This window comes from Stegastes partitus, unplaced genomic scaffold, assembly GCF_000690725.1.
Source record: "Stegastes partitus isolate 25-593 unplaced genomic scaffold, Stegastes_partitus-1.0.2 Scaffold415, whole genome shotgun sequence".
Classification (NCBI taxonomy): domain Eukaryota; kingdom Metazoa; phylum Chordata; class Actinopteri; family Pomacentridae; genus Stegastes; species Stegastes partitus.
In genome coordinates, this window is record NW_007578146.1 from 86,761 (window position 1) to 111,518 (window position 24,758).

The following is a 24,758-nucleotide window of genomic DNA, read 5'->3' on the forward strand; positions in this document are numbered from 1 at the left end:
AATAATGCCAGTGCAGATAACATTTATTGACTTTTATAGTATTATTTTTTTTTACTATTACCACACATTGAGGCAGGAGAGGTTTGATAAAATAAACTTTATTGACATCTTCGAGGCCATGCGACCACATCTGCTTCTTTAATTCTGCACTTATACGAGACAGATACACAGCCCGTGTTCTAAAATCTCTGCAGTCAATGACACAAAGTGAATCCTCAAAGGTACGCACTGTTCCAGCTGTCCTGCATGTGGTGACACTGGATGTTCCTTTTTTTTAAATTCCCTAATGAATGAGCACAGGGTCAGTGGTGTGGGAATATGGGCTCTTAAGCCTTGCTCTTTTTGCAGTTCTTGAGAGCGTCTGCCAGGGCGTGCAGCGCCAAGTCAGCGTTCCTCTTCTCACAGTTGTATCCCATCAGTCCGATCCTCATCACCTAATTAGAAGAGAGGTGGAAAGTACAGTATAAGAATGCAGTCGCTGCTGACTCAGCAGGATGATTCAGAAAGCTGTTCAGACACCAAACTGATGACGTTGCTTGCTATAACTGCTGTAGTTAAAGCTGGCGAACAGTTCAGTCTGGATGTTTGATCAGTCGTGACTCAATCTCAGGCACCTCCCATTCTGTCACTTTTTTTTTTTTCAATGTGTCAGCCATTGCTGAGACTGAAAATCACATGTAAACCATCTACTGCAGGGGTCTCGAACTCCGGTCCTCGAGGTCCGCAATCCTGCATGTTTTAGATGTTTCCTTCTTCCAACACACCTGATTCAAATGATCAGCTCATCATCAAGCTCTGCAGAAGCCTGATAACGATCCTGATCATGTGAATCAGGTGTGTTGGAAGAAGGACACATCTAAAACTTGCAGGATTGCGGCCCTCGAGGACCGGAGTTCGAGACCCCTGATCTACCATAAATGCAGTCTGATGCTTACGGGGGCAATGTTGAGGCATTAATGTGTCCACTGTACAGGGATGATAAATCAGCATCGACTCACCATGCCGATGGAAGGGCCCAGTCCTCCCGTCATCTCAATCTGGTGGTGTTTCATCATGTAGGCCAGCATCTCTCTCCAGTCGTAGCCTTCAGGGATGGCAATGGTGGTGACTGAGGGAAGCCTCAAGTCCTGCAGGACAAGTGGCAAAAAACGACTGTGGTCACAACAAGGCAACACAAGTGAGGAAGGATGAAACCCTGGTGAGTTTTAGTGCAATAAAAACGCTGTCACATCTAAAGGATGCCATGCATAGTATAGACTCTGATATTTTTTAATTTGTTTTGTTCCTTGCAAACAGCTTCTTTATTGCCCTTCTCCATAAAGTCTGCTATGATTTTGTTGTATATCCGTCTCACTCTTTCAGGGACGAAGAGCTTGAGGCCCAGATCCTCCAGTCCTCTGTACAGGTAGGCTGCCACCTCCTTGTGTTTCCTCCAGGACTCCTCCAGCCCCTAGAGGGAGACAAAGATTGATTAAGTTCAGAGAAAATTAGCCCAAAATCTTTGAGAGGCTTGTTCTCTTCAGAACTGTAGCTGCCAATAATTACCAGGTGGCAAAAGAGGATAACAGGAGCGCTTTGAGACTAAAACTAATTATCACTCTGGACTTTGAGAGGCAAGAGTGAATGGCTTCGTTAAATCTGAAGATTCAGGAGTACACTGCACATCAAATCTGGGCGTATAAGAGAGGTTAGTTCCTTGATGGCATAAAAAATAATTTATGCTTTAATTGCAGCAGATGGTGGGAACATACTCATTAATTTTTATGGGTTTTTTTTTTTAAATGCATCAGCTCCAAAACAAGGATCATATGAATAACATGATGAAACATTTGCCAAAATGATTGCAGGGGGAATTTATCTTAAAAGACAATGAATTGTAGAAATTCCTTTTCAGCAAAATTACTTAAAATAAATAAATAAATAAATAAATAAAAAAGTGGTGGAATGTCTCTTTACCCTCTCAGCCAGAATCGCCAGACTCTCTCTCAGGGCAAAGAATCCAGACACTGGACCAGTGTGATGATATCTAAAACAAAAAGCCATTATGATTAAAACCTATCATATACATTCACTCTATTATCTGTATATCAAACACATGTGTTATTGTGCCTTTTCAATACAATAGCATTAAAAATTTCAACCTTATTACCTTCATTATTTTTTTTTTTAAACTAAGGAAAGTTGCTTTTTGTGTCATTTTAACAGTTTGAACAGCTCCTAAGCAGTTGTCTGCCGTGGACTTACACTCTGGCTGGTTGGCCGTCACAACCCCAGTAGTTGGACAGATGTGTCATATCGAAGAGGTAGGATACTGGCTTTGTTTTCCTGTTAAACATCTTGTGACTGTGTGGGAGAGATTGTGGGACTTCAGTTGTGACAATTTAGGACACATATTTGGGAACACTCGTGCAGAAACCCTGCTGCTTACCATGCTCTGTCATTAAAAGAGATGGGTGCTGTGCCAGGAGGTGCATTCAGTGCTTTCTGAGAACCAGTGTAGAGGATGTCAATATCTGCGGACAGAGTGGGAGACAAATCAAATCACATGCAGGCACTAACAGTGGTAGCATGCACAGGAAGGTAATCTCTCATCATTGCCTTACTTTGCTTGTCCATAAAAATTGGTGCAGCTCCAAGTGAAGCGACTGTGTCGACCAGGAAGAGGCAGTTGTGTCTGCACAGGATATGACAGTGAGAAATACGGCATTATATTGTGTTACTATGTGTATTGGTTACTCTGATACTCTGTTTGAGATGTGGTGGGAGGCTCACTGTCTGCAGATGTCTCCAATGCCATCTATTGGGTGACAGAGGCCAGCAGAGGACTCTCCATGTGTGAGGAAAAACAAGACCGGCTTGTGTTTTTGCATGGCCTACATGTGCCAAAAAAGAAGAAAAAAAAACAAGTTTAATTACACGTTTTCTTCTTATTGGCAGTGTAGCTGAGACAGACTAGTGGCTGCTTCAGAGACATGGTGCCTACCTGTTCAATTTCCTTATTGGTGAAATATCCTCCAGGCGTTTTTACCATTCTGTGAACGTTGGCACCTGCAGATTAATAAACGCAATCATGATTGGCTACTGTTGAACCATTTCACGAATAAACTGATAGATAAATGCACAGAATACAAAGTCAGTCTCATTGTAATGTTGTTATCCTCTTTGGCGAGCAAGTGCGTGCGCAAAACCGTGCGTAACAATTTACCCATTCTCTCAGCAATTTCTGCAACGCGCTCCCCCCAGATGCCGTTAATGGCTACGAGGACGTTCTCTCCGGGCTCCACCGTGTTGAACACCGCACACTCCATGGCGGCGTGCCCGGAGCCGCTCATAGATATAGTCATGTTGTTCTCTGTCTGAAAGGCGTACTGGATCCCTTTCTTGATGTCATTCATAATCTGTGACACACAGTTAAAAAGTGAAACAGATATTAGTTTAATTTGCCAGTTATGGTCACTAATAAGGCTGAGGTTTAAGTGAGTTCACCTTCGCTTGTGCGTAATTACGCACAAACTTTTGAACTTCTGTTAGTTTCTCTGCCAGCAGGATTATGCAAAAACTGCCAAGTCGATTTTAATGACAACTGGAGCATTAGTGGTAGAACACAGGAAAAGGAAGAATCTTTTTTTGTGAATCGGGTTTGGATGTTTATATTACATAGAAGAATAGACCAGTGGTCTTGGCGGATGTCTGAGTGCACTTCTAGTCATTATTAAGTCAGATTAAAAGGACACTATTGAATTCTAAGCATGAATAATTTACACAACAAACTTTGAGTTGTTGAATCTATAAAAAACGAGTAGTGGCTGGAAATTATTCAGACAACTTTACACAAAGTTAAGATGCAATACTTGGCTACTAACAGTAACACATTCGTATTCAACGTTTTCCGTCAGAATATACCCAAGACACAGAATGCTCCTGTAACTCCAGAGTTCATTTGGCCAACTTGTGTCAAATTTGATTGTTCTTATAAAGTCACTTCAATGTGTAATGTAACTCGTTCTATTTGACTCTGAACTAAGTATTTACCTCATACATTTCTGGGTGCAGGTGACCAATAATCGGCCTGCCCCCTGCAGCTAAGATACGTGGCGGAACGTTTGAGGGTCCTGGTCCAAACAGGTAACGAAGAGGCGCTTCTAGCGGCCGGAGCATGCATGCTGGCGGCGGGATGGTGACGGAGGACATGGAGCGGTCCAGGCGCTGCATCAGTGGCGCGCTCCTGGCGGCCAGCGGACTGTCGAGGGCCGCTGCTGCCTGCTGGGCGAGCAGCGCGCTCCGGCTGAACAAGGCCCGCTGCATCTCGGCTGGTGTCCTGTTCCTGAGAAGCTGCACCGAGCGAGGTCTCCTCTGACAGAGAGACTGAGCCTGACTGTGAGTTTGGGTGAAGATTTTAAACAAACAGGTCTTTGACCTGGTGGCCACAGGGCGGTGTGCGTCACTTGACTCACAGGGCTGCAACAAGGTGCACAGCAGCGTATGACAACGGTACGGGAAAAGACAAATTTGGTTATTTAGACTCTAATTTATATTTTTGATCAACTACTGCAGATAGCACTTATGTTTCTGAACTGTTTGGCCTTTTAAAATATTCATAGCTTTGGACATGCCTTTCTCAAGGCCCCTTCCCAGGTTGGAAGAACTTTGTGTGGAACTTGAAAATCAACATTTGTATAAAAATAATGAGTGGGTCAGTAATTTATTGTCGGAACAGTACAGTGTCTGTATGCCAAAAAGCTCAGGTCAGCACAAATTCTTGAATGTTTTTCAAGCTAATATTTAAATTGAAGAGATGTCTGTTTCCCTCCCTGTTGTAAGGCCTTGTCCTCACCGTGCCCACTGTCCTGACATGACATATTGTGTTGTGCAAGATAAATAAAGTTCATTTGAATTGATCTCCACTGAGATGAACTGCAGTGAACTTATTTGAACTGATTAGAACAACTTGAATATGCATGCTGGTGCTTTTGTCATAGATTAATCCACCAGGATGGATTTCAGTGACTGTTTTCTGAAGATCTGCAGCAACTGACTGTTGAACTCAATGGAAAAGTGAGGTCCTGCGCTTGGCAGCTTGGAACCGGTTGAGGTTAGTTTGCAGGTGGTTTGTTGATTTTGTCTGATCCTATAGTCACAGCAGCATTCGGGTAGTAAAGAGGAGTCTCCTCTCAGAGAGCCAATCTGCTCTCAGAGGAAGAACGGGGGCAGGCAAATACACAGCCACACACACCACGAGAACACACTCCAGGGAACAGCTCGGTTTTATTATGGAGTGTGTGTTAGCAGTGACGCACTGTCATGTTGGGTAATTCTGTGATAAGACAGACAACAACATGAACAGTATTACACATTTTTGTATTCTTATTTTGCAAGCTTTTCATGCAAAAAATGTACCTGTCCTGAGATGACGCTGCTTTTCTTTTTGACAGCAAACTATCAGTGTCATTTCGTTTGTCAATTCTTGTTATGTAGGAAACATGGTTAAATATTGGACGAACCCACTGTAATGGTGTTTTTAAAGATGTTAAAAATTGAACAGGGTCAACTTGTGCTCCAAACTTCAAACCACTAACGGAAAAACACCTAAAAAATACAAAAAACTGATGTTCAGGATATGTCTTGATCAACATGTTTTCTGTTATTATATAGATATTGTTGATTAGAAATCTTCTTTCAGTCTGTAAGCATAGTTTTCTTGTCAGTACTTCTATAGAATACTGTACGTTTACACGGTTATGATAGGACTCGGGAGGACGTGCTGCTCTCTGGCTACGGCTTGGTAAATAATTACACCGCTGATAAATAAGTGGGACTTGGTTTCCCCCTCGCACTGGCCTTTGCCCTGAACTTAGTACTCAAAATGTACCCAAACAGAGCAGGAGGAGGAGCAGGGGACAGAAAGAGAGAGTGTGTGCAATGAAGCTGTCAATCATGGTGCTGTAGAAAAGCAGTTTACCCTTTAACCAGCCTCATCCGAGCTTAAATAGAATTTTTAAGCTGTTGTCTTACATTTAGTGCTCGTTTGTGTCTCTACAGCTGCTTCAGACATGAGCGCTCTGTCTGCAGGAAGATGTTGGATCGTGATGACACTTGTCAGAAGAAAAACATCCATGTTGTTGGGTTTAAAAATTGAACCCATTTAGTAAATGTTTGTTTTGAAATTATATGACAGTACAGCACATGGACAGAGTATACACCAGAACTGCAGAACAACAGCATCAGCCTGTGATATTTTATATTTTATGAAGCAGGATGGGTTGAACTACTGAAACACTGAGAACAGTCACCTGCCAAATGTTCACTGTCTCCCTCATTTGTTGTTCTGCCACACAGTACTCTATAAAAACAGAGACTAACCTCAGATCTCAGAAACAAAGTGCTGCTTCAGATACCTGCTAGAAACATTTAATGTTGGAAATTTAACCCAATGTAACCCCTGTGTGTTGTGAGTTTGGCCAAAATATGGTGTAAATTCACCATAATTCTACATTGAGCTCCTTGTAGCACACTGTAAACATAAACTGAGACTTGCCTGTAAAAGAATCATGAAAATACTGTGAAATTCTGACAGCAAGGCCTCAAAAAATACTTTAAAACAGTACATTAAAAAAAAATGTTAAAGATCAGTTATTATCTGTGCCCCAAATACATGCATACACCAGTTTTTTTTTAAATTAATTTGCTAATTTCTTCATTGTAAATGTAACAAAAAATAAACATAAAAACACCCTTAAATGACATAAATGGCAAATAATAGAAGCTCACAGATTGTCACCTGAGGAATACCAAAAAATAAAATAAATTAATACAGTAAATATATAAAAATGTGTATTAAAATTAGAAAACAATTTAACCTGATAAAGTCTAGTTAGTGTGTAAGTGGTGGTAAGATTTGGAGAAGTCAGTTTTGAATCACAAATTAATTGTGGACATGATTGTTTTGGCCTCTTGTTAAGGTTTAAATGGTAAATGAATATACATATATATTTTAGCAGTTTTTCTAGTTATTATCTGCATTTTTTAAAGAGCAAGGAAAATCTTTAAATTGATTGTAAATTATTCAAAAATTTACAGCTTGATTTTTATTGTTTTTTTTTTTGTTGTTGTTTTTTTTTACAGTAGATGTCAACACATCCCTCCTCTGTCGGACAGGGTCATGAGATTAGCCGATAGTGTAAGACATTTATGTGTTTCTTTAGTTTTTGGCAAACTCCTCAACAGATTCCCTCTTGTTTTGCTCAAGTTCTGTAGTTCTTTTAACTGACTATACAGTAAAAATAATAATTTCAAAAAATGTAATTTTTCAGTTTTATTTTACGTATTTTGTTTTTGGTATTTTTTTTAAATACAAGAAAATATCAATAAAATTCTGTCAGTGTGGATGTCTAATATTAAACACCATTTCCACATTTAACAAAAAAAACATACAATTTCCATTTTTTTTAGACACATTGAAATTTACACTGAAAGACGTTAGCGTGATGTCACAAATATTTAATCTATATTCAACAGCTGAAACTGTTAAAGTCAAGTTTAATACTGTAAATGATATTTCTAAGTATTTTTCAAAAGTTAAGCGAATTAACGACAATATTGGTTTCTGTAATGTTTGTATTTTGAAATTACAGTTAACAATAAAGTTTTCACCCCAAAACTATTATACAGTACATTATAGATTACATGTATTGTTATTATATTATAGGTATAATTTCACGGTTTCTTCACCTGTAAATATCTTTAATAGAAAAAAGCCCAAAAGTACAAACAACGTCATATAAAATTAAAGCTACAAACTGTTTTCTGCTTATGTAAAATGACTGTAAGATGGGGATTTTATCGGCTTTGGTGCTGGAATGTTACAGTGTGTGAGTGTTTTCTTCCTTTCCAATTTTATTATTTTATATTTTGGATTGTATCAGTCCAGCTTTTGCCTTTATGTCTTTCCTCCTGTTAGCTCTCCATATTAGTCTCTAAGCTCCATCCTCTCCTCCTCCTCCTCCTCCTGCTGCTGGTGCTGCATCGCTCTGCCTCATGGCTGCTGCTGCTGATGCTGATGCTGCTGATGATGCTGGTGCTGACGTCATCACCGCCTCCCAGCATCCCTGGCACATCTGCGCCGCCATTTTCCGCCACATTCAGACCGACGGACTGACGGACGGACGGATTGACGGCGGGGCAGCTGGAGCATCCCGCACCCATCCCTCCTGTTTATCGGCTCCTCGCTCCTCCCTCCTCCCTCGTCTTCCACTCCGCTCTATCTGACGCACCGCCGCGTTCAGCACTCAGCCCACTGAAGCTGAAGCTGACTCCCTCCCTCCTCCCTCTCTCTCTCTCTCTCTCTCTCTCTCTCGCTCCCCCGGCGGATTCTCCATGTATGGATGCGCAAAGGGAAATGATGCTGTAGGTTAACCAAAGACAGAGAGAAAGACCCCCATCCAAAAAAAATAACACAGATTGTTGAGGAGATTGCAGAAGGACGCACCGGAGGATCCTGGAGCTGCTTTGAATGGGCAGGGGATTCTGTGGTTGTCGAGTCTGAGGTAAGGTTTCTCCTGACATGTTTTTCACGGCACCAGCATCGGCTCTGACTGGTGTCACGCCTTGGTGAGGACAGCCTGCGTGCCTGCGTGCCTGTGTGTGTTTGTGTGAGTGTGTCGGTGGTTTGGATGGAGGCCTTTGTACATGGAAGAGACGCTGCGTCAGGGTGTTTGCTGCTTCATTCCGCCGCTGTCAACAATTAGTCTCTGAAATATTGGGATTGAAAGAAACGGAATCAGCCAGCAAAACGCATGAGCTCCTAAAAGGTGCAAATGTCATTTAGGCTGCTGGGGATGCGCGCTGACCTCCTTTCTGACGCAGTGGTGGATGGTTTTGGTGTCGGAGCTGTGTGTGTTTACGCGGCCTGTCTTTGAGGTGCGGCAGGCAGAGCAAGATGGAGGAGGCAATATTTACATGGCTTGTGAACAATCGCAGCCTTTACTGTACATGTCTTGTCAGATGTTCAGAGAATCCATCCGTTTCCTGCGTTAATCGTGCGCAAATGATGGTTTGTTGTGTAGATGCGAGGCAGGATATGTGTTTTTTCATCGACCGAGGCTGACAAGATGGATGTGCGCCGCGCTGTCCTCAAGCAAATACACCTTTAACAATCACTCAGATGTATTTGTTCATTAACAGAGGAGATAGAGGAAAGCCAATATTGTTGATTTAAAACAGAACACAGTAGGAGGTAATTATTGGGGAGACACAGGAGGAAAAACGCCTCAGCTCCGTCCAGACGTTTTTATGATTTCCTTTGGTGTGAGGCAGTGAGCAGATACAGTTTCATCACAAGGCCTTGAGCCATGATGGGGATGCTGCCCGGAGAATAAGCAGCCATTTTACTGGAGAATAGCAGGGATGCTGATGATCTTCTTGCCAAATGATGGCCCAGGCATTTAGTCAGCGTGTGCGTGTCTGACTGAAGACCAACTGGCTGTGATTCAAGACCTAATAATGGAGGTTTTGTTTGTCTTTGCTGTTTGTGGCTAACAAGCTTCTATCCTCACTGTTCATTTGAAAAACAAGCCATCAACTCCACACATGCACATATGTACAGGCATTCAGCTATATTGTGTGATATCGAGGTGTATGTTGCTTCACCTTGGTTTTCATATCTGCTATTCCTTCTCATATATTTTTTTTCTTCCATCATCTACCTGTGCAGGTGTGCGTCTGTAGCCACACGGATCTCCAGCTCTTTCGCTCGCTCACACACCCACCTGCAGCATGGCTGGGGCCTCGGTGAAGGTGGCGGTGAGGGTCCGACCCTTCAACTCCAGGGAGATCGGGAAGGAGAGCAAGTGCATCATTCAGATGTCAGGAAACACCACGAGTGAGTGTTCTTGTCAGGTTGACCGGAGTTCACTGTTGTTTGAGATGTTGAAAGTTGAATCAGTGTGTGGCCCAGAACACGTCCACCTCCATGCATTGATTTGTGACTGGATTGGGGACTACGGTTGTTAGGCAGAAGCTTTCCTCACTGAAATTGTTATCAAGATATTCTTCTTCTAATTCAGTTAAAGCCTTCATGTGAAGAACTCTTCTCCACTCACGTTTTTGTGCCTGTTAGGTCAGTCTGTGTCATTTCAGGTAACAGTGCTGCAGCTCTGGCTCAGAATTTGTTCAATTTTTGCAAGTTCTGTAAAATATTTTGGCTGAATTTAGAGAATTTCACATGTTTTCAGATCTGGGATTGATAACTTGGAAGCCATTTTAAGAGTTCAACATCTCCGGACATAAAACTCCCAAAGCTGTGACATTTGGTGAAGACACTGACGAAATTAGTCTGCAGCAGATCCTCATGATTGAATAGCTTCAGTAAAGGCTAAAGTTTTATTTATTGGCCCTTGAAAATGGAAAAAAATGCAACATTTTCAAACAAGGGATGCCCCAGAAAGCTCCTGTAGGCCTCTCTACATACAGGTGTATTCATAATTACGACTGAAAATACAGGTGTGGTTGACATTTTACCAACTTGTGAGTCCTCTAACATCTGTAGGATTTGATATGTGGCAAGCAAACAATCCACTTTTTGCTATTTTGACATGAAAAAATGGTGATATGGACTCTTTGGAAGGACCACAAAAACTGTTTTGCACAGGGGTCTGTACATATTGTCATTTTATGAGCAAAGATAGTTGTTTCTGTGTCGTCTTCATGTTGAAATTTAACAGTATATGAGGATTACTGCCTTACCGAATGCTCCCATAGCAGAGGACTTATTCAGACTTAAACACTGAGAATCTACTTTTCAGTGAAGCAGCAACAACTTGATTCCAGCAGTTAAAGTTAAAAAATAGACAGTAGTTGCATATTCATAATATCAGAATTTTAAAATGTGGGATAAGAAGTAGATTCGATAATAAGGATCTTAAGGTTTTTCGTGGATGAAAACATGTGAGACACTAATTATTATTCATAGCAGAGTATGTTTTGACACATGCCTATAGGCAACTAAAAGGGTTGTTGGGTTTAAAGCAAACAAAACAACATCAAAATGATAAAAGATGCTGCAAAACCCCTAAAAAATTCTACACATAAGGATTTTAAAAGTGAATACACATCTGTAGGACATAACAAGAGATATAATACATTTAATAAGCATACATTACACCATGCATACTGGACATACTTAAAAAAAAAACACACAATCCCATCTCCGTTTTATAGTCTTTCTTTGTTTTTAAACTGACTGCACACATGCTCTAACAAACACCATTAATTATCCCCTTCACTGTAAACAGGTCAATGAGGTCAGGCTACATTTCTACGCTGTCAGTTCTTTAATCTACAGTCAATCAACCATAAATAGGCGGTGTCATCAAAACATGCCTCACATGCAGCCAGCTAATCACGACATGCCGATAAGAACGATGAAGCTGAATGAATGAATTTAACTTAGTGAAGTCCACTGAGGTTAAAAATTGGCTTTGTGTCTTCATAGCGATGCGGTGACGCTCCGGTGCTGTTTTGATCGCGTTTCCGTGACCTACATTGAGCTAAGTTTAGCGCTTCACCTCGCTTGTTTGTCTCGGAGGCAGCTTTGGCCCTGCAGCGACAGAGCAGTGGGCAGGGGGAGGCATGCAGCAGAAAACAAAAGACCTCAGTCATGCCTGAAGCCCGTCAGTGTGTGTAGGATGCAGCGACCGTCGCAGAGCCCTCATCATACGAGCTGCACGGACCAGAAAAAAGGCCTCGTTGTTCTGGTCGAGTCCAGACTGATCAGCTGATGCGAGTGTGTGTGGAGGAGAAAGAGGAGCTGTGTCGACCTGTTGTGCCTGTCGGTGTTTTTAATGACCTCATTAAAGCCGGCAGATTCCGACTTTCATTACTTCAATTCTTGAAACTTGACTGGTTTTGAATGTGAGCACTTGCAGGCCGAGTGCACGTTTTAACGGGCTGCTGCTGCTGCTGTATTGAACTTGTCCACAGGGGGTGATAGAGTGGATTCAGCTTTCAGCCAAACCAGCATACTATACATACCCCTCCCCTCTTTAAAAGAAAAGGACAAGAGGTGCATTTAGAACAGCTGCTATTGATCGGAGCTGTAAATCCTCTCTGGTCAGCATGAAATTATTTCAAAGTGAGTGCCTTTTAACCAGTCGGGTGTTAAGTTGTCACAGTTTATGGGGGTGAATGAGCTTTAAATACAGTCCCAACAAATCATACTGTAGAGGTGGCGATAAGAAGTCATGAATACATCGAGCTTTAAAGCAGAGCTTCGAGGTTGGACTGGATTAGTGGTTAAATTCTCTGTTAAATAGGCGCATAAATAATCATAACGACAAGACATAAGACAAATTGACTGACATGATCATGAAAAAAACCCCAAAAAGCATCATTAGGGAGCATTATTACACTCAACATTTAACTCAAGCGTAATTATAGAAGCTCAGTAAAGGTGCAAGAAGAGCCTGTAGGGAAGAGATTCATAGTTGTGATGAATTTACATGTCTTCACAGATCGACGATTAAAATAAAAGAACATGCACGTTGTTGCAGTGACTCAGCTTTAACTGATCTGTTTCTGTTTCAGCAATCCTGAACCCCAAACAGCCGAAAGAGAACAAAAGCTTCAACTTTGACTTTTCTTATTGGTCACATACCACGGTGAGTCTTACAGCTTCTAAGTATTTTTGCTCTTAAACAAATCACCAGTGATCTAACTTTTTTTCGCCTTCAGTGCCCCGTGTTAGAGTTTCATGCAGTCTTTTTTTTTTATTCCCTCTCTGCTCTCTGCAGCCTGAGGACATCAACTATGCGTCCCAGATGCAGGTGTACAAGGACATCGGTGAGGAGATGCTGCTTCACGCCTTCGAAGGCTACAATGTGTGTATATTTGCATACGGCCAGACGGGAGCGGGCAAAAGCTACACCATGATGGGCCGACAGGAGAAGGACCAGCAGGGAATCATTCCTCTGGTAACAATCAAACAACAACTCCTTGTTAATATTTCCACTGACGGAGCAAATAGTTGATATGTTATTGTTAAGAATTCACTTAGATTTGACTTCAGTGCAGCTATTTAATCGATGCGGTTTTGTCTTGGGAGCTGTAAAAATGACACTCGCTGCTTTGTTTCCCAGCTGTGCGAGGACCTTTTCACCAAGATCAACGACAGCAATAATGACAACAGCATGTCTTACTCTGTAGAGGTGAGTGGTGGCAAACTCCAACGTACTTTTTGTAGATGCTGTTTTCACATTTGGCAGACTTTGCTGAGTTAAATAACAGATAAATTAGACAAAACCACACATTTTTTACAGCAGGGCAACTCTACTGTAATTAGCTCCTGCTGTAATCATTTTATCAGCGAGTCAGACACGAGCTCATTAATTTTTAATCTTTTATTGCTTCAGGAGCACTAATGATAACAGATAAACACCTCCATAAAACTCTCTTTATAACTGCTGCTTCCTCTGCCCACAGGTGAGTTACATGGAGATCTACTGTGAGCGTGTGCGTGACCTGCTCAACCCCAAAAACAAAGGCAACCTGCGCGTCAGAGAGCACCCGCTGATGGGACCCTACGTCGAAGACCTGTCCAAACTAGCCGTCACCTCCTACAACGACATCCAGGACCTGATGGATTCTGGAAACAAGGCCAGGTAGCAGCAGTGAGACAGCTGGTTTACTGAACAGAAAGATGAACCGATCAGCCGCTTGACTGCGTTTTGCTCTTTCAGGACCGTGGCCGCCACCAACATGAACGAGACCAGCAGCCGCTCACACGCCGTCTTCAACATCATCTTCACGCAGAAGAAACACGACATGGAGACGGACAACACGTCAGAAAAGGTTCTGACGCTAAACCCGACTCATTGTTAGGCTTTATAGACACCTAGAATATTTACTCTGTGCAGACAAACGGATCAATAATCAGGTTTGCTGTGAGGCTCAAATGCTTTTATGATCTTTTACGACCCGATAGCGTTGCCGTGTGTGGCGCCGCTATCTGATGAATGTGCTGCTGTATTGATTGATTAACGGTTTTGCTGTCAGATCTCCTCCTGGTGTGGTTTCTTTGTGCTAGCTGTGGTGCGTGTTTATGCTTTTTCATAGCAGTTTAAAAAACATTTCATATGATCACCGCAGGTCAGCAAGATCAGTCTGGTGGACTTGGCTGGCAGCGAGAGAGCCGACTCGACCGGAGCCAAAGGAACCAGGCTGAAGGTGATTCAACAATATTTGTGCATCCAGAGGGGGAACATTTTTTTTTATCATAAATGTTTGATAGCAGTGCTTAAAGTCTAAATCATGGATTTTAATTTGTTTGCATTTGCAGGAAGGAGCAAACATCAACAAATCTCTGACCACGCTGGGGAAAGTTATCTCTGCTCTGGCTGAACTGGTATGAGTTTTACATTTAGATTTACACGTGCTATGTGGTTTGTTCAAATCACTAACATTGGTTTTTTCTTTTACCTCGTAGGACTCAGCCCCAAACAAGGTTAGTGCTACCACTATATACGTGCTAATCACAAATTTACAGCAATTTATATACACAGTGGTTTTTTTTGGGTGAGTAGCAAATAAATTGAGACTCTTTTGTGCACAGAACAAGAAAAAGAAGAAGGTGGAGAGTTTTATTCCCTACAGAGATTCAGTTCTGACTTGGCTACTAAGAGAGAACTTAGGTACGCAACCACACACGTACAGAACTTGAAAAAAAAAAATAATTCTGTTCTCAATAATCCATCGTCTGTCTTTCTGTGGTTTAGGAGGAAACTCTCGCACGGCCATGGTGGCCGCCCTCAGCCCTGCAGATATTAACTATGATGAAACTCTCAGTACCCTCCGGTGAGGAAAATGTCATGAAATCTCCTTTTTAAGATCATTAAATCAGACAGAAATGTAGTTTAATAATCATGCCACACTCTGCACCCTCTGCTCAGTAGATGATTGCATTTTGGATTAGTTTCCTGCATAAATTTGCATTTGAAACTGGACCTGGTGTTTTTCAGGAGTGTTGCATCATTAGTGCACCAAATGTGCGCTGACCTTTTTGTACACCAAAGCTTAATTTCTGTAGTGTTTTCTCCTCCAGTGGACCTTATTATCATTCTGGTTAGTGTAATTCAGTATGCACAGGATGAGGAACGATGATGAATGGTGTGTTGTCTTTCTGACCTCGATGCCCTCGCTCCCTCCAGCTATGCTGATCGCGCCAAACAGATCCGCTGCAACGCTGTGATCAATGAGGACCCCAACAACCGGCTGGTGCGCGAGCTGAAAGAGGAGGTGGCTCGTCTCAAAGACCTGCTGTACGCGCAGGGCCTGGGAGACATCATAGAGAGTGAGTGTCGCACCGGGAAAATCAGCTGTTACGCTTAGAAAATACACATATAGAGACACGCTCAGAAAAGCGGCAGATAGAGCTTTGGTGCAGGTTTTCTCTCTCTGCACATGAAGACAGAGGATTAACGTGGGTGTCTCTCACACACAGTCTCTTCTCTCCTCTGTCCTATCAGCGTATCGCTGCACCGGCCCCGTCATCACCGGTTTGAAATGTGTGTATAATTCTAGCAAGCCTGCGCTTTGCAACTAATAGAAATGAATCCCGAGCCGGCCTTCCTCCTCCACCACACCAGAGACCAAACTAACAATCCCAAGAGACTAAATGTGAACCCAGACAACGCATTGGTTCGACAAAAAGCATCCAAAGCAGACACAGATTAATTTGTCACTCAGGAATTCTGCAAAATGGCCTCCTTTTTCTCTTTCCATTTGTTCAGATCTCCATGGTAATACATGTTTCGCTCTGTTTTTTCTTCTTTTTTTTTGAGAGGAGAACACTTTTATAGACGGCTTTGAATGAAAAGCTCGACACTGTGACCACACAGTGACTCTTTGTTTCTGCTCTCCATTATATATTGTAGTTAAAAGGAGAGCAGAAACAGCCAGAGAAGGGTTTGGCTTAAAGCATGCTGTTTGATCCATTTGTTTTTTTTTTGTACGAGATTAGTCACCATGGTAGAGAGGACTGACTGGGAGGACGCCATTTTAGATTGCTTCCTTTGCATCCTGGTTCTCTGTGTGTGGAGTAATTGAAGCTATGAGTCAGGTGCTTCGAGGGCTGCACTGCCAGGAGCCCTGCCGTTTGAACACATCGGTACACGCTTCACAGAAAAAACACCGTATTTGGTCGACATGCACTGTAGTGATGTATCAGTATTTTCTTTTCTTTACTTTCTCATGACATTGCCTGCGAGCTTGTTGATTGTGTTGATGTGTAGTTTAGTAGAAAACAAAACAACTTCTGGTCTTTAGCTTTCAGTCTATTTGACATTTTGTGCTCCATCAGTTTGAGTTGCTCTTTTCTGTCTGCGATGGCTTTGGTTAGCAAAAGGACCTCTGCTGCTTTGATCTGTTATTTGAGCTTTCTCTTCTTTTTTTTTGTTTTGTTTTGTTTTGTACTCCTCCCTGTTGTTTCCCTGTTTTCTTTCCTTTTTAATCCGTGATCCCTGCGTGTTCCTCTCAATCCTTGATGTCTCTCCTTAAACACCTCGCGTCTGCTCCTACCTTCTGTCCCACCATCCCTCCTTCCTTCCTTCTTTCCTTCCTTCCTTGCTCTCTTCCACGCGACGCCTCTCTCTCTGGCAGATCTGTGCGATTACAAGAACTTTGTGAATAATCGCCAGGCTGTCAATCAAAGGGGTGATCTCTCCACAGTGACAAACGCCATGACGGGAATGAGCCCCTCGCCCTCGCTCTCCGCCCTGTCCAGCCGAGCCGGCTCCATCAGCAACCTCCACGACCGCATTTTCAGCCCGGCCAGCGAAGAGGCAATCGAAAGGCTCAAGGTAGGGGAGGACGAAGAGATGAGAAATGTTGTCTGTAATGAAATTGGAGGTTAGATTTGTGCAAAAAGAAAGAAATAAGGTGAGTGGGAATAAAAAAAAAAAGCAGACAGGAAACCATAAAAGTGCGGTGAAAGGGCTCCTTATTAATAAGAGAATGAGCAAATGTAATATTCTGATTCACTTTGGGCTGTTTTTAGACGTCTTTCGTAACTTCTGTCACAAACAGGAAACTGAGAAAATCATCGCAGAGCTCAACGAGACATGGGAGGAGAAGCTCCGTCGTACCGAGGCGATCCGAATGGAGAGGTTTGTCCAAGATGTTTATGCTGTTTCATGTTCTGGTTGTTGTTCAGATGTGAGACCTCTCCTCAGCTCTTATTCATTCTCATGCTGTTATTCTTCTCTTAATGTTTCAGCTGACATTTGCAGCAAATTTAACCTTTTGATAATTTTCGTGGTGATCTGCCTGCATTTAACCCTTTTGAACCCAAATTTTTACTCACTGAGGCTCATCTTCACTGTAATATAAAGTCCTGCACCTCTGTGGAAAAAGCCAAACCATAGATTTAAAAAATAGTTGAATTTATGATTATTTATTTCACAAAAATTGAAAATCAACATGCACTTTTCCCCCTCAAGTGCCAACAAGTGTTGCTGGGGAAAAAAATTAATGAAAAGTGACTCTGTAGACATATTATAGGTATTATACTAGGTAGATTTTTAATTCTTTTTGCTAAAAAAGTTCTTGAATTTTTTTTTTTGTGTACAGATTCCGGTTTGTGCAAACTGCTTATTTATGATGAATTTTTTTGAAATAAGACATACACTGATTTCAGTCAAATACCATCACATCAAGGACGGTCAGAAAATTAAAAATCAGATGATTCTTTCCATTCATAGAGTTTCTTAATCCTATAGATTGTGTAATTTTAAGGATTTTTTGGAAGAGATAACATGCTTTTTAAACCTGCCAGTGGGTTTTGGTGTCTAGAAGGTTTAAGTGATTCATATAATTTTTGATTGAATATTAAATTTTAAAGGATATTCTACACTGCTGGACTGATTTGAAGGTAGCAGAACACTATATTTTTTGCCAGCGTCGCACTGTCAATTGACATAACAATCCACTTATCAGCCGGTCTGTCCACTGGTTCAGTTCAGACGGATGGATTTTCACGATAAATACTGATGACTTTATTGATCCTCGGGCTTCCTGTAGCGCCGCTGTGAGGTTGACATAAATGTTCAGAGCCATGAAAACTGACGTACATACTCATGTCTCATTTAGGAAGAATTGTAATAATGTTTGGTGCTTTGGTTTATAAGTAGAGAAATACCTCAGTTGTGCTTGTGGCAAATGTGGCTTATTAACACACTGATGATTGTTAACATTTTACCTGCTGAACAGCATTAAAACAAGACTAGACAACCTTATAAAACACATTTCATAGAACACACCAGTCTTATAACAGCTGTAGCCTCACTGCTGTTTGAGAAACGTCTCTGACTGTGTGCCTGCTGTCTGTAGGGAGGCCCTGCTGGCTGAGATGGGCGTTGCTATGAGAGAAGATGGAGGCACTGTGGGCGTCTTCTCCCCCAAAAAGGTCACATGCTTCTCCTAGCTGCATCAAACATGTAAAACACCTTTCAGAAAGCCACTTGCAAACACTAAAAGATGATTTCCCTTCCAGACGCCTCATCTGGTGAACCTCAACGAGGACCCCCTGATGTCCGAGTGTCTGCTCTATTACATCAAAGACGGCACCACAAAGTAAAGTTTCTCGCATTTTTAATCCGCCCAGATGCTGGAGCGTTTCTTTGAATTTGCGTAATTTCGATTACCTTATCTTTCCTGCAGGGTGGGCCGTGAAAATGCCAAGACTCGCCAAGACATTGTTCTCAGCGGCCATTTTATCAGAGATGAACACTGCACGTTCAGCAGCACCACCGGCCCTCAGGGAGAAGGTAAAGGATGCAGATGAACATGTAAAGTGACAGTGTGTGGATAGATACTGAAAGTGAAAACCAGCATGTGTTTACTGTTGTAGAGATATCATGATGTGTGTTTTCTCTCTAACAGGATGTGTCATCCTTGAGCCATGTGAGGGAGCAGAGACTTACGTGAACGGGAAGAGAGTGACGTCTCCGATTGTTCTGCGATCTGGTAAGTAGAAGGAAAAAAAAAAGGCGTAAAACAAAGCTACTCTACTTAAAAGAGTAACCATAAAAAATGCATTAAGTGGTCGAGTCTGGAAATTAAAAAAGCCACCGAAGCATTTCAGTCATCTTCATAAACCACAGATGCCATTTAGTGTAAACAACCTGAGACGTTCAGCTTTTTCTTGAATGAGACATCTGAACTTTTCATGCTTTTTAAGGGAACCGCATCATCATGGGCAAGAGCCACGTGTTTCGCTTCAACGACCCGGAGCAGGCCCGTCTGGAGCGAGAGAGGACGCCGTGCGCCGAGACGCCGGTGGAGCCCGTCGACTGGGCCTTCGCTCAGAGGGAGCTGCTGGAGAAGCAAGGCATCGACATGAAGCAGGAGATGGAGCAGAGGTGGGCGTGGACAGACGTTAATTCCTACAGGGGTGGAGATTATGATGCTATCGGTTGTTTCTGAAGGTGTCTTTCGTATTTATTTGAATTGTTGTTGTCTGCACAGTTTAGTGACCTGAATTAAATCTTCCAGGCTTCAGGAGCTCGAGGATCAATACCGCAAAGAAAGAGAAGAAGCCAGTAACTTGCTTGAACAACAGAGACTGGTGAGTGAAAGCTGCATTTAATAACGTCACCTTATTTTTATATTCCTTTCTTTAGTCCTTAGTTTTTTCCTGATTGCTGCACACAGAGAGCTAAGATTCAGCGGAGTCAGAGTCCTTGTTTGTGTGTACTAACGTGACCAATAAAGTTGATTCTGATTCTAATAACACCAAATTAACTGACTGAATTAGTAACACCGACACATTCACACACTCCTGCGTTCTTTCAGGACTATGAGAGCAAACTGGAGGCCCTTCAGAGACAAGTGGACTCTCGGTACCTGGAGTCACCTGAGGAAGAGGAGGAGCCTGAGGAGGAAGGTGAGACTGTCACTTTGTTCTCTTACGGACCTATAAAACAATCATAATGCTTTTGTCTGGTGGAAATTTATTCCCATCCCAACTCTTTTGCCCTCCAGTGCCGTGGACGAAGCGAGAGACCGAGCTGGCGCTGTGGGCTTTCAGAAAGTGGCGTTTCTACCAGTTCACCTCCCTCAGAGATCTGCTGTGGGGCAACGCCATCTTCCTCAAAGAAGCTAATGCTATTAGTGTGGAGCTCAAGAAGAAGGTTAGATGTTATTGGCATCACTTCCTAAACTTTAGGTCTAATTTCTTTATTAATTCTCAGTAAACATAAAACAAACATTCCCTAAACAACACAACATGAGTCTAGTTTGTTCTGTGTGATGTGAAAGTTTAATTGTGGGGCTTCAATCTGCTGTTATAATACTGTCCCTCCATAAAATCAGAACACTTCTCCTGCATTAGTCACAATTAAAAATTTTCACAGAGTGCAAATTTAGCCTCATTTTAATGCAGTGCTGGTGCATGAAGGATCCGCTCCTCAGTCCAGACTGGAAATGCAGAATATAAAGTGTCTGCCAGTGGTTGCTGATCACTGTGAGTTTATTCATTCACATTTGCATCAGTGTGGGTGTCTCGAAAAATCGTTAATTGTCAGAAGATCACAGTGATTTAAGCAGCGAGCTGTTAGGATGCAAACTGGCTTCTCAGTTAGTAAAAGATATGATGACGTTTTAAGATGAACTTCTGCTCCTTCATGTGTCCCCAGTTTTTGATTTTAAGCCTCACTCTAAACTTTATGATGTACTACAATGAGAAGTTAAAACTATTATTTTAATGCTAAATATCGCAGCTATAAAATCCCCCAGTGTTTCCAGAGGCTAATAACTGAATTATATTTTAATAACAGTGGAATGTGATACTGCAGACATGATGGAGGAGAATATAAGCAGCCGTTTCAATCCTCGTATCATCATTAACTTGACAGGTGCAGTTCCAGTTCGTCCTGCTGACAGACACCCTCTACTCCCCTCTACCTCCCGACCTGCTGCCCCCCAGCGTGGCCAAAGAGCGCGAGAGGCGACCTTTCCCTCGAACGATAGTCGCCGTCGAAGTGCAGGATCAGAAGAACGGAGCTACACATTACTGGACTCTGGAGAAACTCAGGTACTGAGAGTTTGTGATTAAAATGTGCCTCGAAGCTCCTCTCACGGTCACGGTTCCTGTTGTTTATCAGTAAGATCATTTCAGCGTCCTTATCATCAAAGCTGATTTGATTAAAAGAACAAGAATCCAAACACAGTTCTCCTGGGTTTTATAAGTGGGTAGTATCAGTTTAATCGCCCGTGTAGCGACATCCAAGTTCTCGTGTCGCTGAGAGACTGAGCCTGGGTCTGTTTGTCTGACGTGCGGTTAAGTAATAATTCACGGAGATGCTTATAAATAAGTTTAGCCTTTTATTAAATGAAAACAGGATCATAACTCATATGAAAAAAAAACTCCAAACCAAAGTAATCAAAATAAAATAGCAATCAAAAATAGTATTATAGCGAAAAAGCGGTCAACAAAAAATACGGCGACCCAGCTCACCCACTCTCCCTCTTCCCCTCACAAAAGCACAGATGAAGTGGTGAATAGGTGAGCTTATACCCATCTACGGGAGCCGCTACCTCCCAAACAAATGTGTCCATCAAAAAGGATCACAATCAAAACAACAATAATCAATGTGCTCTTTATCCTGGCAACAAAAACACAGACTTACTCATGGCTCCTGCAGCCCGTCTTCTCATCTCAGCTGCTAGCTCTGCATCCTTCTTTGTGGCTACACATTCTGGCCTTTACAATAGTTTTCTCCTGTTTTTGGCGCCCCCTGCAGGCAGAGGCTGGATCTGATGAGGGAGATGTACGACCGAGCTGCAGAGCTGCCCAGCAGTGCTGTGGAGGACTGTGACCACGCCTTGACCGGAGGTGACCCCTTCTACGACCGGTTCCCCTGGTTCCGCCTGGTTGGCAGGTCGGTAAACGCCTTCAGTTTGCATCAACCAGAATTAAGTCCTTCTCCTTTATTGCACAATACAACTGGAAAGCCCTCATCCCTCTCACTCTCCTCCCCTCAGGGCTTTTGTGTACCTGAGTAACCTGCTGTATCCGGTGCCGCTGGTGCATCGCGTGGCCATCGTCAGTGAGAAGGGAGAGGTGAAAGGCTTCCTCAGGGTGGCTGTGCAGGCCATCTCAGGTAAACATAAACACGAGGTTTAGCCTTCTCGCTGTCAGAAGCTGCTAAATGTGGCGTTATAGCTTCTCTTTGGAGTTGTCTTGTATTTGGAAATGATTTTAACATTTTGGTGTAACATCATGACTTCTGTTTTGTGTTTGTTTAGCTGATGAGGAGGCTCCTGATTACGGCTCCGGTGTGAGACAGTCGGGCACCGCCAAGATCTCCTTTGAAGACAAACAGTTTGAGAAGGTGCTTAAGACTAGAGACAGCCAATAAAAGTCAGATGTAGATATTGAAAAAAGATGGTTGGAATAAGTTGCAGAATTTTCTTTAATGTTTATAGTGTCAACGAGGCAAAGTCTGATGTTGTTTTGTTTCAGTTCCAGACTGAGTCGTGTCCTAGCGGTCTGTCGCACTCCAACACCTCCCAGGAGGAGCTGAGGATTGTGGAGGGAGAAGGACAGAACTCTGAGATAGGAATCTCTGCAGACGAAGTCAACAACAACACCTGTGAGGGTGAGAGCAGATCTGCTCACACAATTTCCACATATTAGTTCGACCTTTGCAGGACTCGAGAACATGAATAGATTCCACAAGTTGACCGATCCAGTATGAGTGTAAATTTAAAGCTCTGTGTTTCTGCGTCTCCTCCTCCGTCCCATGTAGCCACACAGGAGCCTCCTCACAGCCCGGTGAAGAGTTTAGGTCTGGGCCTGGATCTTCCTCTGGATCTGTCTCCGGAGAAAGCTCTGTCCCACCTGAAGATCGGCAGCACGTTCACCTTCAGAGTCACCGTCTTGCAGGCGTCCAGCATCTCAGCAGAGTACGCCGACATCTTCTGCCAGTTCAAGTGAGTTTAAGCACGTTTTCACCAAAACGTTGTGAGATTATGTGAATGGATTAATGTGTCATCTTACCTTTACTGCCTCTGATTTTTCCCATCTTTGCCAACATTAAGTGCAAAACTGATTCTTCAAATGTGGCTTTACACTATTAACATTCCAAACACCAAACAGTTTCTGAGCTTTTTTTTTTTTGGTCCTGTCACATTTTTACCCACTGTGGATTTATTTTTCACTGTTTCTGGAAACAACACAACCATGACTACAAAGAGAAAGAGATCAAAGTTGTCTTTTGTGCAGTTTGTCAAAGCTGCAATGCCATAAATCATATTTAAAAAAAAAAAAAACAATAAACAAGAGTTGAATTTCTTTATTTATTTTGCAAAATTTGAAAAAATGATGCTACAAAACTAGAAAAGAGTATTTTTTTTTTAAATTTTATTTTGTGCTAAGGATGTTTTTTGGTCAATTGTTAAATGAGACATGTAGAATAAAGTGATATTGAGTAAATATTTTTTGATTTCATGCTTAGATTTGGTTAATTTCCCCAATGAAACAGATGAGTAGTTCACACACGGATGGAAAATCAGTTCACTGTTTGGAATTTTTTTTTTTAGTTTGAGCAGTTAACAGATAATTATATAACATATGTGGTGGTAAGGCAGATGTTTTTGGATTCATGTAATGTGCATGAAATGATTTCCATTTTTCCAGCTTCATTCACCGCCACGACGAAGCTTTCTCCACTGAGCCGCTGAAGAACACCGGCCGAGGACCTCCGCTGGGCTTCTACCACGTACAAAATGTAAGCAGTGGTTCAGTGCTGCTGTTGGCAAATATGGCTTGAAGTTCTTGTTGTAATGTAGAGTATCAACAGGCTGACAAAAACAGCTGTCTGAAGTTTGCGTCTGAGTTTTCACTTCTTCTCTCAGATCACAGTGGAGGTGACCAAGTCCTTCACAGAGTACATCAAGACTCAGCCCATCGTGTTTGAGGTGTTCGGACACTATCAGAAGCAGCCCTTCCCTCCGCTCTGCAAAGATTTAATCAGGTCAGCGAGACGTTCGACCTCTAATTTCCGCCGACTCTTTAATAATTATGATCTGATGCGTCTTTATGCAAATGAAGTTCTCACATAGTTCCACGTTTGGTTTCTTTCAGTCCGCTGAGACCCTCCAGGAGGCAGTTTCCTCGAGTCATGCCGTTATCCAAACCAGGTTAGCAACATTTAATATCAAGCACCATTAAATCATTCATGATGTTAATATCATTTGGTTGTGTAGAAAGACTGGTGTACCAAACCGTAACCTCTCTCAGCTCTTATGTGAAGAATTTGTAATTTATTTAACCTACTAATGAGAATTCATTTATAATAGAAAAATAAGGAATGCAGAACAAAGCTCTTCTCATTTATGTTAAACCGGCTGCTCATTCACTAATCTATCAATTATTTTCTTGATTAACCCTGTTGTGAAGCCTGAACCATGAAATAATTACCAGAAAATTAGATTTTTTCTGAAACTGGAGTATTTATTGAAACTTCTGACAAATTAAAAAATGTTTAGTTAAAAAAAAAATCAATTTGTATTCACAATTCAATAATAATTAATAATAATAATGTAGTAATTTGCATATATGAGCTTTAATTTGTGTCATTTTTTTGCTCCATCTGGCATTGTTGCTGCATGAATTGTGATCCATGGTGGATTATCTGCATGTGTCTGATTGTATACATCAGGTTTTTCATGACAAACAAAATATTGCATTGATCACATAGAGGTCTCAA

General features: G+C 42.1%; 2 protein-coding genes across 7 annotated transcripts in view; one reads left to right on the forward strand and one right to left on the reverse strand.

Moving 5' to 3' along the window:
• Positions 1-78: 78 nt before the first annotated feature.
• Positions 79-4,902, reverse strand: agxtb (alanine--glyoxylate and serine--pyruvate aminotransferase b). The gene is made up of 11 exons (XM_008285758.1): positions 4,033-4,902; positions 3,206-3,398; positions 2,984-3,048; positions 2,773-2,873; positions 2,604-2,674; positions 2,429-2,513; positions 2,245-2,343; positions 1,957-2,026; positions 1,355-1,450; positions 999-1,127; positions 79-434 (listed from the first exon to the last, which is right to left on the reverse strand). The coding sequence occupies exons 1-11, from the start codon at positions 4,303-4,305 to the stop codon at positions 327-329; spliced, it is 1,290 nt and encodes a 429-aa protein (XP_008283980.1). The 5' UTR covers positions 4,306-4,902; the 3' UTR covers positions 79-326.
• Positions 4,903-8,057: 3,155 nt separating this feature from the next.
• The window catches only part of kif1ab (kinesin family member 1Ab), a 28,627-nt gene continuing 11,926 nt past the window's right edge, over positions 8,058-24,758 (forward strand). For 3 of the 6 annotated variants that reach the window (XM_008285760.1, XM_008285762.1, XM_008285761.1), the window contains exons 1-32: positions 8,058-8,543; positions 9,710-9,877; positions 12,580-12,653; positions 12,786-12,965; positions 13,131-13,199; positions 13,474-13,652; positions 13,731-13,842; positions 14,140-14,217; positions 14,330-14,395; positions 14,477-14,494; positions 14,603-14,681; positions 14,766-14,844; positions 15,198-15,340; positions 16,648-16,847; positions 17,074-17,153; positions 18,376-18,451; positions 18,539-18,618; positions 18,706-18,812; positions 18,928-19,011; positions 19,226-19,406; positions 19,540-19,612; positions 19,840-19,930; positions 20,029-20,177; positions 20,901-21,079; positions 21,789-21,926; positions 22,030-22,148; positions 22,294-22,379; positions 22,511-22,646; positions 22,797-22,980; positions 23,687-23,777; positions 23,905-24,023; positions 24,134-24,189. In XM_008285760.1, coding sequence (XP_008283982.1) covers positions 9,772-9,877; positions 12,580-12,653; positions 12,786-12,965; positions 13,131-13,199; positions 13,474-13,652; positions 13,731-13,842; positions 14,140-14,217; positions 14,330-14,395; positions 14,477-14,494; positions 14,603-14,681; positions 14,766-14,844; positions 15,198-15,340; positions 16,648-16,847; positions 17,074-17,153; positions 18,376-18,451; positions 18,539-18,618; positions 18,706-18,812; positions 18,928-19,011; positions 19,226-19,406; positions 19,540-19,612; positions 19,840-19,930; positions 20,029-20,177; positions 20,901-21,079; positions 21,789-21,926; positions 22,030-22,148; positions 22,294-22,379; positions 22,511-22,646; positions 22,797-22,980; positions 23,687-23,777; positions 23,905-24,023; positions 24,134-24,189 — 3,412 coding nt within the window. In that variant the 5' untranslated portion in view covers positions 8,058-8,543; positions 9,710-9,771. Of the gene's footprint in view, positions 8,544-9,709; positions 9,878-12,579; positions 12,654-12,785; positions 12,966-13,130; positions 13,200-13,473; positions 13,653-13,730; positions 13,843-14,139; positions 14,218-14,329; positions 14,396-14,476; positions 14,495-14,602; positions 14,682-14,765; positions 14,845-15,197; positions 15,341-15,515; positions 15,555-16,647; positions 16,848-17,073; positions 17,154-18,375; positions 18,452-18,538; positions 18,619-18,705; positions 18,813-18,927; positions 19,012-19,225; positions 19,407-19,539; positions 19,613-19,839; positions 19,931-20,028; positions 20,178-20,900; positions 21,080-21,788; positions 21,927-22,029; positions 22,149-22,293; positions 22,380-22,510; positions 22,647-22,796; positions 22,981-23,686; positions 23,778-23,904; positions 24,024-24,133; positions 24,190-24,758 lie in introns of all 6 variants that reach the window. The other 3 variants (XM_008285764.1, XM_008285765.1, XM_008285763.1) reach the window with 2 other exon arrangements.

What these genes read in the sequence shown, in the direction of transcription:
- agxtb (XM_008285758.1), bottom strand. Translation starts at nt 4,305, where the DNA reads ATGCAGCGGGCCTTGTTCAGCCGGAGCGCGCTGCTCGCCCAGCAGGCA. An exon ending in TGCACCCAGAAATGTATGAG is followed by an intron (nt 3,399 to 4,032) that starts GTAAATACTTAG and finishes TGTGTGTCACAG; the next exon opens with ATTATGAATGACATCAAGAA. An exon ending in CCAATAAGGAAATTGAACAG is followed by an intron (nt 2,874 to 2,983) that starts GTAGGCACCATG and finishes TGGCACATGTAG; the next exon opens with GCCATGCAAAAACACAAGCC.